The sequence below is a fragment of the Bidens hawaiensis genome, unplaced genomic scaffold (assembly GCF_021521415.1).
Source record: "Bidens hawaiensis isolate Kalapana, Puna unplaced genomic scaffold, B.hawaiensis_p1.1 tig00035045_1, whole genome shotgun sequence".
NCBI lineage: Eukaryota > Viridiplantae > Streptophyta > Magnoliopsida > Asterales > Asteraceae > Bidens > Bidens hawaiensis.
In genome coordinates, this window is record NW_027496086.1 from 17,158 (window position 1) to 35,059 (window position 17,902).

The 17,902-nt window shown below is 35.0% G+C and overlaps 3 protein-coding genes across 3 annotated transcripts; 2 read left to right on the forward strand and 1 right to left on the reverse strand.

Annotated features, from left to right (window-relative positions):
- LOC143586913 (uncharacterized) lies at positions 1-3,950 on the reverse strand. Its single transcript, XM_077068359.1, has 4 exons — positions 3,935-3,950; positions 2,680-2,756; positions 1,027-1,131; positions 1-420 (listed from the first exon to the last, which is right to left on the reverse strand). Exons 1-4 carry the CDS (start codon positions 3,948-3,950, stop codon positions 379-381), a joined length of 240 nt encoding a protein of 79 aa, XP_076924474.1. The 3' UTR covers positions 1-378.
- Positions 3,951-7,130: 3,180 nt separating this feature from the next.
- LOC143586909 (4-coumarate--CoA ligase 2-like) lies at positions 7,131-10,049 on the forward strand. Its single transcript, XM_077068356.1, has 6 exons — positions 7,131-7,607; positions 7,821-8,402; positions 8,539-8,737; positions 8,821-9,031; positions 9,096-9,198; positions 9,907-10,049. The coding sequence occupies exons 1-6, from the start codon at positions 7,206-7,208 to the stop codon at positions 10,024-10,026; spliced, it is 1,617 nt and encodes a 538-aa protein (XP_076924471.1). The 5' UTR covers positions 7,131-7,205; the 3' UTR covers positions 10,027-10,049.
- A 1,430-nt stretch (positions 10,050-11,479) lies between these two features.
- On the forward strand, positions 11,480-17,186 carry LOC143586910 (ribulose bisphosphate carboxylase/oxygenase activase, chloroplastic-like). Its single transcript, XM_077068357.1, has 13 exons — positions 11,480-11,975; positions 12,811-12,896; positions 12,973-12,982; positions 13,193-13,255; positions 13,502-13,615; positions 13,987-14,048; positions 14,289-14,343; positions 14,575-14,776; positions 15,193-15,299; positions 15,977-16,032; positions 16,311-16,406; positions 16,734-16,870; positions 17,059-17,186. The coding sequence occupies exons 1-12, from the start codon at positions 11,633-11,635 to the stop codon at positions 16,839-16,841; spliced, it is 1,302 nt and encodes a 433-aa protein (XP_076924472.1). The 5' UTR covers positions 11,480-11,632; the 3' UTR covers positions 16,842-16,870; positions 17,059-17,186.
- Positions 17,187-17,902: the final 716 nt, after the last annotated feature.

The following is a 17,902-nucleotide window of genomic DNA, read 5'->3' on the forward strand; positions in this document are numbered from 1 at the left end:
ACCGTGTTAAACTAAGTAATAACGTCAAAGTAATTGGATTTATATAGGTTTAACTAGTCCCTACAATTGAAATATGCATAATTTAATCTTATGGCTGTATATGGTAAATGTTATAACATGGATTTCTGGATTTTGTTCAGGTGTTTTCATCGCGTTCTTCTCACTAAGTGTTAAATAAATGTATATACATTTATATTATATGGCTTGACTCTATTTATTCATCAAATAAATCCAATCATATTACATAAACCAGGGCACGTTACACAAAAGTTCACCAGCAGGAACCTAAATCATTAGTTGCTGCAATCTCGGATGACCGACAGTAAGAAATTTGTTGCAAAAACGTTTTGGCAATCTAGAGTCATTCTAAAAAACCATTTAGTAGCCTTTATTCCCTCGAATCCTTGCTCTCATGTCAACCTGCAACAAGAAAGCCCAATATCGTTGGCATAATAAATAAGATGAATCTAAAATTCGGTTAGCAAACGGTTCAATGCGTATAGACTATATTTTGTCTGTCTCAAACGGGTCACATTCCCAAACTAAGCCCAAAAAGAAATGGATCATATGGTAGATGGCTCCCTAAAATGTGATTAACTGCCTAAAAGGCTACAACCTCATCAACTGTTTATTTAAAATATATATATAGCATAAGTAGTAGTGCAGGTTTTGCACTGTTATGCTTTAGATAATTACTTATACCATTAAAAAGAAGCCGATGAGTCGACCTGACCCGACTCTTTTTCATGTTTATAAAGATTATTTTTCATACTGCCTTTATAAAGATAAATTTTCATTCATACTGAATCCACAGCCACAGGTTATTATTATAAATCAAATTACTTGATTTTGAGCTATAATGGCATTTTAGTCATTTAAATTTAGTCAATCTCTTTGCTTAGTTTTAGTAAACACGAGAAACAACAATGTAAGGTTGTAAAAACGTAATTTCTTTAAGGTCGGTGATATATATTCAATGAAAAAGCAATAAGTATAATAAGTTATAAGGCTGAATGAAAATTATACCTGGCCTCTCTTGCAATTAAAATATGTTTCTCTGAGACCAACACATTCACTAGAAATTAAAGGGCTTTTCTCTTTAGCACACACTCTAAAAGAACGGTTCTCAACCTGCAAAACAAGTTCTAGTTATTGCTCTTGCAAAGACCAATACATCAGCTAAAATGACAAGCATTCTATCTTAAACTAGTTAAAGTAGGCTAAATAGAGGACCAAATTCACTTTCCTCAAAATATTAAATGATTATTTAGAACTATTTAGTCATAATCATATTCAATGCATTAATCCATTACTCAAAAAATTAAAACTTTGGACAAAAGTGTTTTGGGTCAACTTGCACGACCTGATTCAACCTACACTAAAAAAAACTTGTTAACCCCACCTCACCTAAGCGTCACCAACCACGTAAATCTCGCTGGCCCTTACCTTTCATGAATGGATCCACTTGAGAAATGAGGGTGAAAATGCAATTTTCAGAACTAGTGTTTCCTTATGCGAAAGTTCTTGGGTAACAAGTCATGCAATTTTCGGTTTTGGTTTAGTTTCCTTAATTACTTATGTTGGTTTATTAATAACTAGTTCTTAGATAACTATAAGTTTAGTTAATATTATGTTGGTTTATTTATTAACTAGGGGCCAACATCCCTGGCCGGGGTCATGAATGTGCATCAATTCTGTATGGAACTATGGATGGAGAAAAACTAATCTTCAAAAGTGACTGATAATCACTACAAATTGCTATCATCAGTGGTAACTAAAGATCAGCAACAACCTAGGTCGATGGCAATCACTACAAATTCAGTAAGAACTGATGATCAGCGGCAACTGGTCATCAGCTGCAACTGTGAAGCTTTAGCAAATGGGCAACAGTTACAACAATGTATCAGTGACAACTTAAAGTAATAACTATGCTTAGTGGCAACTCTAAGCAATGTTACTGACTGCAACTAATAACTGTGCAAGGCCGTTATAATTGTTATTTGTTACACCCCAACTATCATACCTCTTCACAAAGGGTTGTAACGATTTAACATACTTAATGTGATGGTTCGACCCTATATGTAGTTCTCATCTGGTCTGATTTCAATACAGATTTTACAACTTCGTTTCCACAGAAAGGAACATCTCGTTCTTTAAAATACATTTTCTGCCTTAACCGATTATCTATTTCGTGTACCCACGAAATACTTTAATCTGAAAGCGATATACACGACTTACAAAGATATCCAAGACATACGAAATCCAATTCCTACAAACTTCCCACGCCTTTGGATTGCTCCCACTCAAACTACAACCGTTGAAGCTCAATCTATTTGATAAGGCCAACACGAGTTGCAAGTTATGTCCTAACTTGGGAGTGTCTGATCAATCTAGTTGAGATAGGACAGCAACCTATTAACCAAGTGTACGTTCTGTTTTACCCTTACAACCTAACAGTTACATGTGAGTGTAACATAAACCAACCGTTATTGATTTCTTATTATTAACATGATCAATTGTTAAGCTCCCTCAGCAGAAAATGAAATCCTCCGAATTAAAATATAAAGGTGTAAGTATAATAACAGAAGCAGATCATCATCCATTACTCATCTAATAGAAATAGAGGAGCATGATCCTCCTCATGATATTATACCGAAACAATAGAATTGACATAATTACCTTGACACAATCAGATTCGCTGAGACACTTCACCAGCTCCACAGCTAGACCCTTGCAAGATTTCACCCACCTAAACCCTCACTCACAAACCAATCACTGTCTACGGGTAGAGGTAGAGGTAGAGGTAGAGGTGCACAAACTGGGTTTTCAATACCCGGGGTATTGAGAAATCGGGTGTTATACTCGGGTCGGGTTTGGTTACGGGTATTGCCTTTAAAAATCATACACTATGCATCGGGTTCGGGTCGGGTATAGAACCGGGTATTATAAAACCAGTTATTTGAATACCCAATTTTCGGGTATTGACAAAACCCTACTTTTAGGTTTTTTCGGATTTTTTTCCGGGTATAGACTTAGTTTTTTAAGAGGTTGCACTTCGTAGGGGTATTTTTTTGGGTCTTTTTCAAGTATTTTTCAGGTAATTTCTGGTATAGATCAGGTATTTGAAAAACCCAGTTTCAGGTATTGGAAAACCCAATTCCGGGTGAACCGGTTCCAGCTTTCGGGTAAGACTGGGTATAAATCGGGTCCGGTTCCGGGTACGGGTTTTGGTTCTTAAATGCATACCCTACAGGTAGGGTTAGGAACTGGTTCGGGTATTAAAAATACCGGTTCTGAGTTTTTTTTTTCAAGTCTAGTTTTTTGGGTTTCTTTTGCACCTCTACCTATAGGGGTGTCAAACTATCAATAAGTATAGTGTAGGATCAAGTTCGGCTTGTTTAGCTTACAAGATTTTAGACTCAAGCTTGACGTATTTTTTGCTTTATTTCTGCATCTAGAACTTGACTTGTCAATAGTTATTCAAACTTTAGTTCATCTTAGAATCCACTTGTTTATATAAGGCGCTAAACTGCAATTTTTAAAATGGTAAAATATTAAAGAGGTCAAGTGTTATTTTTAACAAGGACACAATAATCATTTTACATAACCGATAAAACCGTTAAGAAAGAGAAAAAATGGTAGGTGGGACCAACCATGCAATTTTTAGTGATGAAATCCAAAATTTGGTCTAAATTCATTTACGTACTTTGTGATCATGATCATAATCAATCTTTCAAAGGTGGTACGGGAATTTTGGTTTTGAAAGAAGTTAAGATAAATCAAAAGACATATTTTCTTTTGAAAATTTTTTATGAATTTTACACAAGAAAGAGTAATTCACTGGATGTCTGGATCAACCTACAAAACCGCAACGATCACTGTCCACCTATCATCCATACTATCAAACAAATCATATTCGTTTTTGGTAAATTACGTAGGGCTATTGTCATTCTAATTATGTTTGTACAATTACTTTGACCATGTCCGAACAAATATGAAACAGATAAAAGTATTTCAATTTATCTATTTTTATAGATTTATAGTGTGAATTTGAGGAGAACTTAAAGACTTTATAGTTTTTTGGTAGGTTGGTAAAAGTAGAAAATCTTCTCAAGTGAGCTTGATTAATCAAGAAGACTCCGTCCCACCAATACAAATTTACATAACTATTTTATTAATTTAATATTAAAATATAGAAGTTTAAAGGAAACAAGTTATTTTATGACCCATTCTTAATAAAATATATTTTATAACATGGAGTAACTTGTTGAAATATAACGACTGAAAGTGATTGAAAACCATTGTTGATGGTCAAGGACTATACAAACTTCTGCCTTTGTTCCTGTACAGTGTACATGGTTCATTTACAGTCCTATAAACAATGAACTAGTTGGTAAATGAGCTGGTTTTGAACGAGTTTATTCAAGCAAGTTTTGAGTCGTGAACCATGTCTAAACTCAATACTGGACAGTAAATTAAAGTTAGAACCAAGTTACAACTTTGGGTGGAATAATTGATTCCGATCAAGGATGGTATTTTAGCATGGCGAGTTGAACCAGAAAGGATTCCAATATTGGCATCCTTGACCAAAAGAAACATTAATCTGGTTTTGTTTTTGCCTTGTGTGCAGGGCCGTCTCCGAGAAATATTTAAATACATCGGCCGAGCCAAAATAAAAAGGCCCATAGGCCTTAACGAAAAAATTTTATTCGCTAGCGTATATTAGGGGTGAGCAAATTAACCGTAATAACCGCAAACCAAACCATAACCGACATAACCGAACCGATTTTAACCGATATAACCGATGGGGGGTTTAATGAATTTTTGAAAATCGCCAAATATGGGTCGGTTTTGGGTAATGTTAATTCCAAACCCGCCATAACTAAACCGCCCCATTTATGTAACTTTTACACTTATTGCCGTTAGTCCATTACAGAAAAAAGTTCTCCACACCTACTAACATTTAGGCCAATAATAATAATATGGGTGATATTGGTTACCATATTCATTCTTATGTTCCATAATTGTTGATCTAAATTTCCATTTCAATTATTTAATATGTCAATTAGATATGTATCTTCCATAAATTGCAGTAAAAAAAAAGAAAATATATTTGAATTTCACAATACAATTAGCGGCTATTCAGTGTTCGCAATCATAAGGAAGGATTGCTTATTTTAATCACGGTTTACCGACCCATAACCGACTCGTTAAAACCGATTAACCGAAACCGCTATGATGGGTCGGTTATGGTTATGGTTATCTATTAACCGCTATATCGGTTATGGTTATAGGTTTGGCCAAAAACCGCCCCAAACCGACCCATGCACAACCCTTGCGTAGGGCTGGCAATTGGGTACCTGTTTAAGACACGATAAGACCTGTTAATCAAAAAAGTGCGGTATGTGATTTTTTTATTTTCTTAAATAACTGAAATTAGTAGGCTGGACTCCATTATTTTCCTTTATTGGTACACAAAATTTAAAATTGTCTTATAGTCATGACATATAAAGTAGTTAAACGAGTTGTATTCATGTTTTATATTTTTGTTACGCGCGTCGCTTCTTACCTGTTAAGACACGAATTGCCAGCCCTACCCTAGCGTATATGGATAAAACTTTTATCGACCCATTTATTATAAGTAGAAACTATTCTGAGCATGTTATTATTTCATAAATCATTGCAAATAACCTTATTTTTAACACACACACACACACATATATATATGTAATATGTATAAAAAAAGATAGTGCCCCCGAAACTTATATGCCCTGGCCGATGGTGCGGCTCGCACAACTTCTGAGCCTTCCCTGCCCGCGTGCGGAGGAACGAATGAGACAATTGAGCATTTGTTTATATCGTGTGAATCGGCGCAATCGGTATTGCAAGGCAGGCCCCGCTCCGAGAAAATAAAAAGAGTTTTGGGCCGAAGGCGAAAATTTTTTTGGCCCTTAATTTAAAAGGCATATTTTGTTGGTTCAAACAATTAAATTTTTATATGGGTTTACCTGGTTATAATTTGGGTTATTTAAAAAAAATTTTGTATAAAAATAGGACTAAAAAATGTCTCAAATGAGATTAGAACCCATAACCTTTTGGTTAAGAGCAATACTCATTTACCACTAGACCAAGCTAGTGGTCATGCAATTGAGTTTAAACATTAAATACACATATTGTTTTTAATAAAAATAAATATATTTAAAAAAAAAAAGATATTCGGGCCTATGGCCGTCGACCACCCCGCCACCCCTATGGGCCGGCCCTGTTGCAAGGGCATTATGGATTAAAATTCCACATATTTTGTTTTTAGTTTTCGCGACATATTGGGTTGCACAAATATACAAAGTTCCCGAAAATAAAGACGAAGGTGTTTCATGTTGTTTGTTTAGCCACAACATGGGTGGCTCTAAGGGTGCCATTTGGGCGTCCGGTCGGAGCACAATTTTCGAAGGCACAATAAATTTTAAATTCCCGATGTTATATATAGAATACTCGGACGCTTATACTTTCACTATTTTTATAATCCTCAAACAACTTTCATACCCACTTTTTTTAGATTACCCAAAGACTTACAGGTTCATTAAAAATTGAAAAAAAAAACCATTAATTTTAACTAATTAATAAAAGTTAAATATTAAATAAATAAAACAAGGGAATAGGCATGATACGCAACAAAGTCGACTTCGAACACACATCTGCAAAAATGAGTTTTTCGAAATTGTTGTTATTGAAATCTTATTTACGATTCACATGCCCAAAAAAAAACTTAGCGGGTTGACAATGATAGCAATCGAGTATGGAATATTAGAGATTATAAACTGCGAAGAGTTAATTCTCAGGGATGATCTAGAGTCAAAGAGTGGTGTTTATGAAAGGAGAGAAACGATATGGTGTTTAATGGAAAAGCGACTAAGGTGGAGAAGGTAGTGGCCTAGTGGGAGATTTTGAAAGTGCTTAGTTTTCTAATTTCTTTTGGGATGTCTAATATAGGAAAATGTGTGGGTTCAAATTCAACATGTAAATTGATGGAATGGTCCTATTCGTATATCCTTCGTTTCGGTTTGTAAACGTTTTTTCATTTTTTTAAATTTATTTGTTCCTCCTCCACCAACTCCCGCCAAAGACCACAACACCCATATAAACACTTTCCTCATTAGCAAATAGCAAGCAATACTCACTCACCCATTTCTTCTTCATATTTTCCAATGGAGCCTAAACCGGAGTTCATTTTCCGATCAAAGCTGCCGGACATCGATATACCCAACCACCTCCCTCTACACTCCTACTGCTTCCAAAACATTTCAAAACACGCTCACCGCCCGTGTTTGATCGACGGCTCAACTCATCATAACTACACCTTCGCTGACGTGTACCTCACCTCTCGAAAAGTCGGTTCCGCCTTTCACAAACTCGGAATCAACAAAGGTGACGTCATCATGATATTCCTCCCAAACTCGCCGGAATTCGTCTTCTCGTTCATCGGCGCCTCCTTCATCGGCGCCGTATCCACCATGGCCAATCCGTTCTACACCTCCGACGAGTTTGTCAAGCAAGCTAAAGCCTCGGGCGCCAAAATAATCATCACTCAATCCGCAAATTTCACCAAGGTGATGTTAGTGTAAATCTTGTGTAAGTATAGGGACATAGTTGTCGTATTTACAAACCTAAAAGTTTTTAAGTTATTTTTTCTCCTAAAGTCTAATAAAGAATTGTATGGGTTAAGGATTATGGAGTTATTAATAGGGGTGATTTGTAATCAAGTTAATCATAACAATTAATAATGCAAATAACTAATTAATATATTGATTATTTCCTTTTAGGTAAAACAATTCGCGATGGAGAATTCAATTGGTGTCGTTTGCATCGATTCGGCACCTGAAGGATGTGTTCACTTCTCGGAATTAACTTCGGGCGACGAGAATGACCTACCTAAGGTTGAGATATCGCCAAACGACGTTGTTGCTTTGCCGTATTCCTCTGGGACCACGGGGCTGCCAAAAGGAGTCATGTTGACTCACAAGGGACTCGTGACGGGAGTAGCGCAGTTGGTAGATGGTGAAAACCCTAACATATGGATTCGGAGTGAGGATGTGGTAATGTGCGTCTTGCCGTTGTTTCACATATACTCGTTTTCGATATTGTTGTACGGATTACGTGTGGGTGCGGCTATTGTTATAATGCAGAAATTCGATATCGTTTTGTTTCTAGAGTTAATTCAGAAGTATCGAGTGACTATTGGACCGCTCGTGCCGCCGATTGTTTTAGCGATAGCGAAAAATGAAGATATTGTTGATAAGTATGATCTATCGTCGGTACGAATGGTGATGTCTGGCGCGGCGCCGTTAGGGAAAGAGCTTGAAGACATAGTTAGGATGAAGTTCCCCAATGCTAAGCTTGGACAGGTAATCGACAACTAAAGTGTACGTAATAATATGTTATAGCTCAAACAAGAGAACTCTATCATAAAAGATTTATCTGAGACAAGCACCATATCTTGTAATGGTTACTATTTATAGCATTATCTATGTGTGATTATAGGGGTACGGGATGACGGAAGCAGGACCAGTGCTAGCAATGTGTTTGGCTTTCGCTAAACACCCATTCGAAATCAAACCAGGAGCGTGCGGCACAGTTGTCCGTAACGCTGAGATGAAGATCATCAATCCAGACACCGGTGTGTCTCTTCCTCGGAATCAACACGGTGAATTCTGCATTCGTGGTGATCAAATCATGAAAGGTTTGTTGCAATTCGAATATTGTAGATTTCTGAATACTTGTAGTTAAAGAATAAACAAAATTTCCGTTGATGAACATTGATAGGTTACCTGAACGATCTGGAATCAACTGAGAAAACAATCATAGACGGTTGGTTGCATACCGGAGACATCGGGTACATTGATGACGATGATGAAGTTTTCATTGTTGATCGGTTGAAGGAATTGATCAAGTATAGAGGATTTCAAGTTGCTCCTGCTGAGCTTGAAGCCTTATTGTTGTTGCATCCTTATATATCTGATGCTGCCGTTGTTCGGTAAGTGTTTAATCTTTAAAGTTCAACATTTAGGGTTTATGATTTATAAATACTTGATTTATAGAATGGCAGACGAGAACGCTGGTGAGGTTCCTGTTGCTTTTGTCGTAAAATTAAGTAGCGTCACGGTCACGGAAGACGAAGTCAAGCAATTCATCTCCAAGCAGGTAACTTTTTAGTAAGGATTTATTTAGGGTGGGAGATGCACTTCCTTAAAACCCACAACACTTACACTACTAACCAGTCACCTCACTTCAACCCAAATAAACCTAATTTAAGGGCACCGGCCTAGTTTCACATAAGTAAAGTTCATTATTATTTTTAATTAAGGTTAAGATAGTAAATGAGCACACATTTTATTAATTAAAATTAAAATACTTAAATAATTTTGAAATGAAATAAAACTAAAAGTCATATCATCAACCCATTGTTCGGTTATTTCTCGTTTATGGTGCAAGAAATTTGACAAGTACGGTTTGTCCAAATGGTTGTGCAGTTTCGATTAACATTTTGATATCACGTTGTATTATGTTAGCTACAAATATCAGATAAATAGTCGAAGATAGTTGATAGTGTGGTGAGGATGGTTATGTAGAGGCCTAGAAAGCCATGTTAGATTATATTTTAAAATAAAGGGGCAAATTATCATTTCATTTAGGTTTAATAATTTTTAATGTTAGTCGGTGAGAAAGATTAAACTTGAGAGGCCATCTATGTAATCTACTTGTTAATTTATCTTTGTGTAACGTGAATATAAGATACTAAGAAATTATGTCATATTTCATATATTACGTTGTTACATCATAATCACCCAACGTACACGGAATAAAAATAGAAGAACAAATACCCGAACCTTGACTCTTTATGATTTGCAGGTGGTATACTACAAGAGGATTAAGCGGGTGTTCTTTGTTGACACGATCCCGAAATCTCAACCAGGAAAAATTCTACGTAAGGACTTACGAGCAAAGCTAACGACTATGGTTCCAAATTAATTTCTCACTCCTTTATATTTATATAAAAAAGAATCTAAATTTTACATGTAATAATTTTACATGATACAACATTACATTTTTAAGTTTGTGAAATAACAATACTACAATGTCTTTAATATTATTCCATCTGTAACGTGGCATGTCTTTAATATTATATCATCTTTAATGTGGCATTTTAAGGGTGGATAAAGGTCATACACCACAACCCATAAGCATTATAGGGGGGGGGGGGGGGGGGGCATGAGTATTTCTATAATAACGTCATATATGACTTGAAATGATAATGATTGAAGAGCATTAATGGTATTAACTATTAACCATTACATATGGTTTTTTTTAATACTTATTTATTTATTGCTAAACAAAGTGGTGGTGATGATGATGTGCATGAAATGTCCCTTAAAAATCATTAACCATTATGTAGATTTATTCCCAACACTATGGAGATTGATGAAGTAAAGAAATAAAACTTTAAAAATAAAACGAAATGTTTTGACTCTCTCTCTCTCTCTCTCATTATTGATAGGGTTGCAACCTAAGTAGCTACAAGGAACACGATTTTAAGTCGAATTGTGCCCGAACACCTTTATTCATTTAATTTACATTTTAATGAATAACCATATATTTTAAAATCAGTGCTATTTGAAAATTTGAACTAGACCAACTTGTTTGATAACCTTCTACACAACCACTCAAATGAATTGACCCGATGGACTAACCTAACGTGACGTCATAAGAACGTGGATCGCAAGGAGACAAAAGGAATATTTGTGTTGTCCAATAAGAATTAAGGATGTTGTTATCAATCGAGTTGGTTGTTTCACTAGGTATGGAGACCAGTGACAATAGATGATAGCAATGACATCAACCCAGTTCCTCTACTATTAATAGGAAGACATCGAAAGACTTAGGTACGTTTTCACTCTCATTCTCACTCATACTAAAACTTCAATACTTATATTAAGATCAAGAGCCAAGTACCGATTCTTACGTCAAAGGGTGGTCATACGGAGAGCCCTCTTCCTGTGATAGGGCTATCGGCTTCTTTGTTGCATGTAAATTGTTGATTAAGGCAAGAAAATTCATGGATTGTGTCACATTATTGAAGTATGTGAATATTGTATCATTTGTATCCAGATTTCTCACATGTATCCGAATTTCCTTCTTCAGCAATCGTATACTTGTATTTATATTTTTTCTTGATATTTCGATATAATTTTTGTTGAAAACAAAGCTGGATTTAACAATTTGTAAATGCAATAATTATATACATTACTAATTTGTGTCCACTTGTCAATTATAAGTTTATATTGTTAAAATAGCTTATAGTTAAAACTCGTAGCTTAAAGAAACTAGCTCAAAATTATCCTATTTACAAACCGTTTCCATTCAAGCTCGGTTCAGCTCATTTACACATCTAAGCCATAGCGAACCTTGGGTCGACCCATTGTCGACCAATATGGGTTAAAGAAAAAGAAAAGAATAATAATGCCAGCAGCACTTGTAGTGTATGTGGCGCCAAGTGCTCCAAACTGATTTTATAACGATAACGCCAACGACCATAATGGATTAATCTCCGTCGATCGAGGAAACAGATTCTAAATCAATGGCGGTTTATTGCAACTTCAACACCACCGATCTCACATCATTAATCCTAACCAAATGCCCCAAATTCAACTCCAAAACATCATCATCTTCTCTGTCAGTTCATAAATGTTCACCGTTTGTTGTCCGATCAATCGCTACTTCCAGTGAGGACGGCGGATCAGTTGGCGGTGAGAAGAAGAAGAAGAGACTGTCGGAGCAGTCGTCATGGGAGACGAAGGATGCCGAAGGAAATGATTACTTGTACAGGCTTGGTAAAGAGTCCGATAACTTGAATATAACCGTTGGTGCTAGGGCTGGTGTTGTTGATGACCTCTTCACCGGAAACTTCCTCGGCAAGGACTGTACGTCGTCCTCGTTTCTGTTTTATGCCTTTAGTAATAATGTATGCAATTCAGTGTTTGATTTGTCTATTTCTATTCGGATTTCCTAGATTGTGGTTTGAGGTCATGAAATTAGGGCTGGAATATTGTTTATTGCCTGTTTGGCGATACAGTCTATGAATTTGAATTCTTAGAGATAAAATGTATGAAGGAAGCATCAATTTTAGGTGAAAAGACATTATGTTCTAGCAAACCATAGAGACACTTTGAGGATAAATCTTATACTTAGAGCGCCAGAACAACAAACCTTCACAAACCGCCACATGAGCTCCAACTCGGACTCTAAACTTCCTTCACAAACACCTATTTTCTTCCACAACAACAAACCCCATTAAAAATATAAAAATTATATAGTGTATGTATAATATTGTTTGTGTGTGTGTGGAGTCAACACTCTCATCCGCTGGAGGTCTGCAGGCCCGGAACTTTACCGGATGGACTTCTTCCACATTAATGCTCGTCTGGCTACTTCTTGTTTGCTCAAGCCACATCAGACGGATAGCAATTGCAAACTTGCTGTTGACGATGTTCTAATATGTTATAATACTATTTGGCAAATTTGACCAAAAATCAAAATTTGCTAAATTATGTGTAAACTATTCAAATTCGTTATCTAAGATAGTGCTTTATTGAAGGAAGGTAGCTTGTGATTGCCCCTAATTTTATTAGTGTTTTTTTTTATGATAAGAACAAAATAGAAGAATTTTTTCATCTAAGATAGTGCATGTTTCATATTGATATTCACACTGTGACACTGGTCCATTAATGATAATTTTTCATTCTTGTCGCATTGCAGCTGATATTGTGTTTGATTACCGTCAAAAAGTAACCAGGTCTTTTGAATACCTCCAGGGTGATTATTACATTGCTCCAGCTTTCATGGTATATATGTTTAATCAATGAACAAGTGATACTGTATTTTCTTGATTAACGTTTTGTCATTTGTTTTATTTTACAGGATAAAGTTGGTAAGTTCTGTTGATCTAGCACTACTCAAGACACTGAACGTTTCACTCGAAAACCACTGTAACATTATATTAAATACTCTTACGGAGTACTTAACGAACATTGCCAACATCAAGTTACATTCAGACATACTGTTTTCTTAATGATACTTCTCTGATCATAAATCGTTGGTTCCTGTGGTTTCCTTTCTGCTTATGTATTTACTTGTGCAGTGGTCCACATTGTGAAGAACTATCTTGCGCATCTTCTTAATACCAATGTTCCATTGATTCTAGGTAAATATCCTTTAAAGTTCTAGTCTAAGAGAGAATGTATTAGAAAAATGATCATAACAGGTTCGTTTTTATTAGAGGTGCAATTTTGACCTGTTAGTTATTAACGGGCTGATTTAGGTTGCCTTTTCTATATGACTGATTCCTTTCGCGTCACGCTTATTATGTTATTAGATGTAGCATGCATTTTAATTATCTGTAAAATCTGTTATACATTCTTTTATATAAGAGCTGTGTTTTTTTTAACAGGCGTTTGGGGAGGAAAAGGTCAAGGAAAAACATTTCAAACTGAACTTATATTTCAGGCTATGGGAATTTTGCCTGTGATCATGTCTGCTGGAGAGTTGGAATCAGAGAGAGCTGGTAAGATGTGTTTAGTAAATAATTAATGTGCGAACTATGATTACAAAAAGAATATTGTTAGAATTATAATCTGAATCTTTGAATAAAGATGATTTACTAAGGTGAATGCATTTTTTTTGAACGGCAAAGTGAATGCATTAATAATGGATTTTGAAAAAAAAACAATTTAGGAGGTTATATCATTATATGCATTACAATTGTGACACAATTACTTATGAATGAGTCAAGTGAGGGTGCTTTTTTGTTATTTTCTGGTAAAAAAAATGTAGTAGACACACATTTTGTCTGATTAAACTCACGTATTTTGTATTTTATCTGATCGAGAGCACGTATTTTGTAAACTTGTGAACGCATTTGTTCCGATTATACAGGAGAACCAGGAAGACTGATACGTGATCGGTATCGTACCGCATCACAATTGGTTCAAAATCAGGTTAGAAGCTTGACCTCTTTTTCTTTCTTAATATATCCATGTGCTTGTACTTTATTTTATATTTGCCACTTATATACTTTGACTGGGTTGACCTCACTATTTTGCCCACGTTTCTAAATGTTTGATAAATAGTCATTGTGTCAAGTATGATTACAAAAATTACTAAGTAATATTTAGGAAGTTATATGCATTAGAATTACCTTTGTAGACAATTGACCCGTTTCCTTTTGGCTTCTTCAGGGGAAAATGAGCTGTTTGATGATCAACGATATCGATGCAGGTCTTGGTAGATTTGGTGAGCTACAGTTTAAATTGGATTGCATAATCTGATTGGATTATAATTATCGTGTAACGTTAGTTTCCATTTAACTCACCTTTGTTGGATTTAATACTTAAATTATGCTGATCATCTCTCCTGGCTCTCCATACTATTTATGTTTTTTAACCAATCCAGATTTCAGATCATAGATCATAATGTTTGTAAATCTTATAAATCAATAGTTTTATTCATTTTATTGTTGTTCAGGAAACACTCAGATGACTGTCAACAATCAAATAGTTGTTGGCACACTGATGAATTTGTCAGATAATCCTACCAGAGTTAGCATTGGACAAGATTGGCGGGACACAGATATTATAAACAGAATTCCTATTATTGTTACGGGAAATGATTTTTCAACATTATATGCTCCCCTGGTTCGTGATGGGCGGATGGATAAGTTCTACTGGTGCAGTTATTACTTTTTAGTTTTAACCTTTCCTTTAAATGCTAATATGTTTAAGTTATAACATTACCAAATTCAAGCTCTTATTGTGATACGGGTCCCGTTCAGCCAAAACACTTTTTTTATCCAAAAATTCTGGAACACATTTACTTTTGCCTAATCTTTTACCAAAACATTTGTTTATATAATTAGTGTTTAATATGAGTATAAAAGTTGTAATATCAGCTATAATTACATGTTTAGCCCATTAGACTTCTGAGATAAAACATAGCCCGAATTGACCAGTTGTAAGTGAAAACGAATGCTATGTGATGTTAATTATATCAATTCTCTAGTTTGCAGTTTATTTACCTGTTTTATGCAAATTTTAAGCTATCTATTCTTCAAGAGTTTTCTTAAAAATATTGTTTATGGAGCAGGCAGCCTACGCTTGATGATATCGTAAATATTGTGAATAGAATGTATGAGAAAGATGGTCTGTCAAAGAAGGATGTTGAAAACATAGTGAAAACATTTCCTAATCAAGGTATATGCTGCATTATCATTATGTATTTATTTGACATCCATACATCATTTTCCTTCTCATTAATCATTTTTGCATGCTTTGATGTTGCAATGCAGTGTAGAAGTTACATCACTCATGCATTTTAATCTTACCTTTAATAGTTTCTTGTAAAAGAGAACCCAGTTGAATCAAATTCCTTGTATGAAGATTAAAATTATCAATGTAGGTGGCATAATGGGAGGGTAGTGCAGATTGGGTATCGGATCAAAACAGTTTGAGTCAAATTCACTCATAGTCATGTCGAAACAGATTGATATGGTTGACTGGCAGACACTCTACCTGGCCATTTCTTTTTTGAATTTCATAATTAAGTTAATTATAATTACAAAGTTGTTATTAAATAACTTTTCATAACCACCTTCTATGTGTTTGGTAATTAGCGGTCAAGAAACCAATTTTTGTAGTTCATGAGTAATAATCCTTTCGTTTTAATCCGGTTACAAATTGATTTTCAAGTGTCAACCAAAGCATTTGCCTTAGATTAATAAGCCAAATTTTTAAATAAAACTATTTAGGAGGTTGCAGTTGAGTATACTTTTGACGACTTTTAAACAGGTTGACATGTTTCCTTTTTAACCAATTCTGATCCACAAAATACGTATATTATATGACATGCATTATATTATTTTTATTGGCAGCCTTGGACTTTTATGGAGCCCTTAGGTCCCGAACATATGACAGCTCGATCTTGAAGGTAGTTACTATGCTCCCCCTTATTAATTGGGTGGCCTATGGCCTATGCACACATTATTCCATTTTCTTTTAAATTAAAACAATGGTATTTTTATAAAATACAAAGAAATGAAAATCCAAAAAGCATGTGCTCATGTGCTGTGTGCCGGTTGGCCCCACCCGACCAAAATCTGTCCTAACCGTTCCCAACTTAACAGACAACAACCTGCCCGGTTTTCCACTTCTACACCACTGTAATTAATTACAGAAGTAATTTTGACACTAAATTTAATTTTGTAGTGGGTTAATGATATTGGTGGTCCTGAAACTATTGGAAGAAAACTCCTCAGGCGAAAAAAGGATGAAAATCTCCCTGTGTTTGTACTACCCCCAGAGGTAATATGTGTAAAATTTTGTAATTTTGTTACCTGATCCAGTTAGTATTTATGTTGCTTGTTTCATTTTATAAATGCCGAAAACGAAGAAAAGAAATTAGATTATGTGGTTTGGTTGAAACGTAACTTTCCTAAGTAAATTAACACTTGAGTTTATTTTGAAAGTGTCAGCATTATTCAATAACAGTGCATGACTTTTAAAATATGCATTCAAACAACCCCATACTAAAGATTATTTTGTGTCCTTAAAATTCTTTAACTTTTTGCTATTTAGTTCTCAATTTTTAAAAATTTTGGATTTCAACTGTAATTTGACTTGATTATTCAGCAAACGGTGGAATCTTTACTTGAATCCGGGTATTCACTCATCAAAGAACAGCAGTTGATAATGGAAAGTAAACTTTCAAAGGAGTACATGAAGAACATGGATGATTAGCAATCACAAGCTGTAGTAAACATTGACTACAGGTGACAAGTTCTGACCCGTTTAGTCATCAATTAATCGATTTCTGTCTGTTTTATCCCAGTTGGGTAATATTTATCAAATGCTTGTGGGTCAACCATAACCTGTTTTGACCCGTTAACCGTAAATCTTGCCACCTACGTTGTTGCTTAATTGCGATTCCATATGCTTGATTGTGTTTCCTTTTTCCAGGTCAATTTGATGCTGAACCAAGATGCAGCTGCAAATAAGGCACATTTTCCTGTATAAATTTAATTTGAATTGTTGGAACACTGACTGGATCACCAACTTTTGTCAAATTTTGTATAATAGTTAGAATTAGAGAATTTTCTGAAAGGTTTTAAAAATATATTTTGCTTGGTCCTTATTTGAAATATCCAAAAAGTTTTATTATTTGAGATCTGATTAACTTCACAATTCGTTTCACAACCAATAATACATATTGAAAACCGCGTAATGCCTTTGTACCTATTGCTTTGAATATGATACACAATATGGTTATGTACTTGTTATGTAACTGTCTTTGTTTCTCTTCGCTTACCTACATATTTATCAAATCTGATATAATGGGACACACCCATCTCAGAATCAATAATATATTGAAAACTGTAAGAACCACACAATGCACTTGTATGTGGTGCATAAGCGTCATGTATACATTCAAAGTTACAATTAGCAGGAAGAAAAGTACCTACTGAAGAGCCAAAAGAGAAAATATTCTTTTACTTTTGATTAGTTTTAAACAAAAACATATCTTTAGAAAACTTCATTTTTTTTCTTCAAAAAAGTACATGAAAAAAGTCCATATGTCCCTTAATTTCATACAAGTTTTGCTGTATATTTTTTTAGTGACGGTTTAAGTGCATTAAAATACATTACAACATTGCATTAAAATACACTACAACGATCCACAAAACTCAAAAGACAGGACCAAGGGAGCACAGTGCTATCGGCTATTTCAACTTCTAACGGGATAGTATTAGGAGAAGTAAAACTTGCCTATTGATAGGATCCAACCACTCTTGATTTAAGCC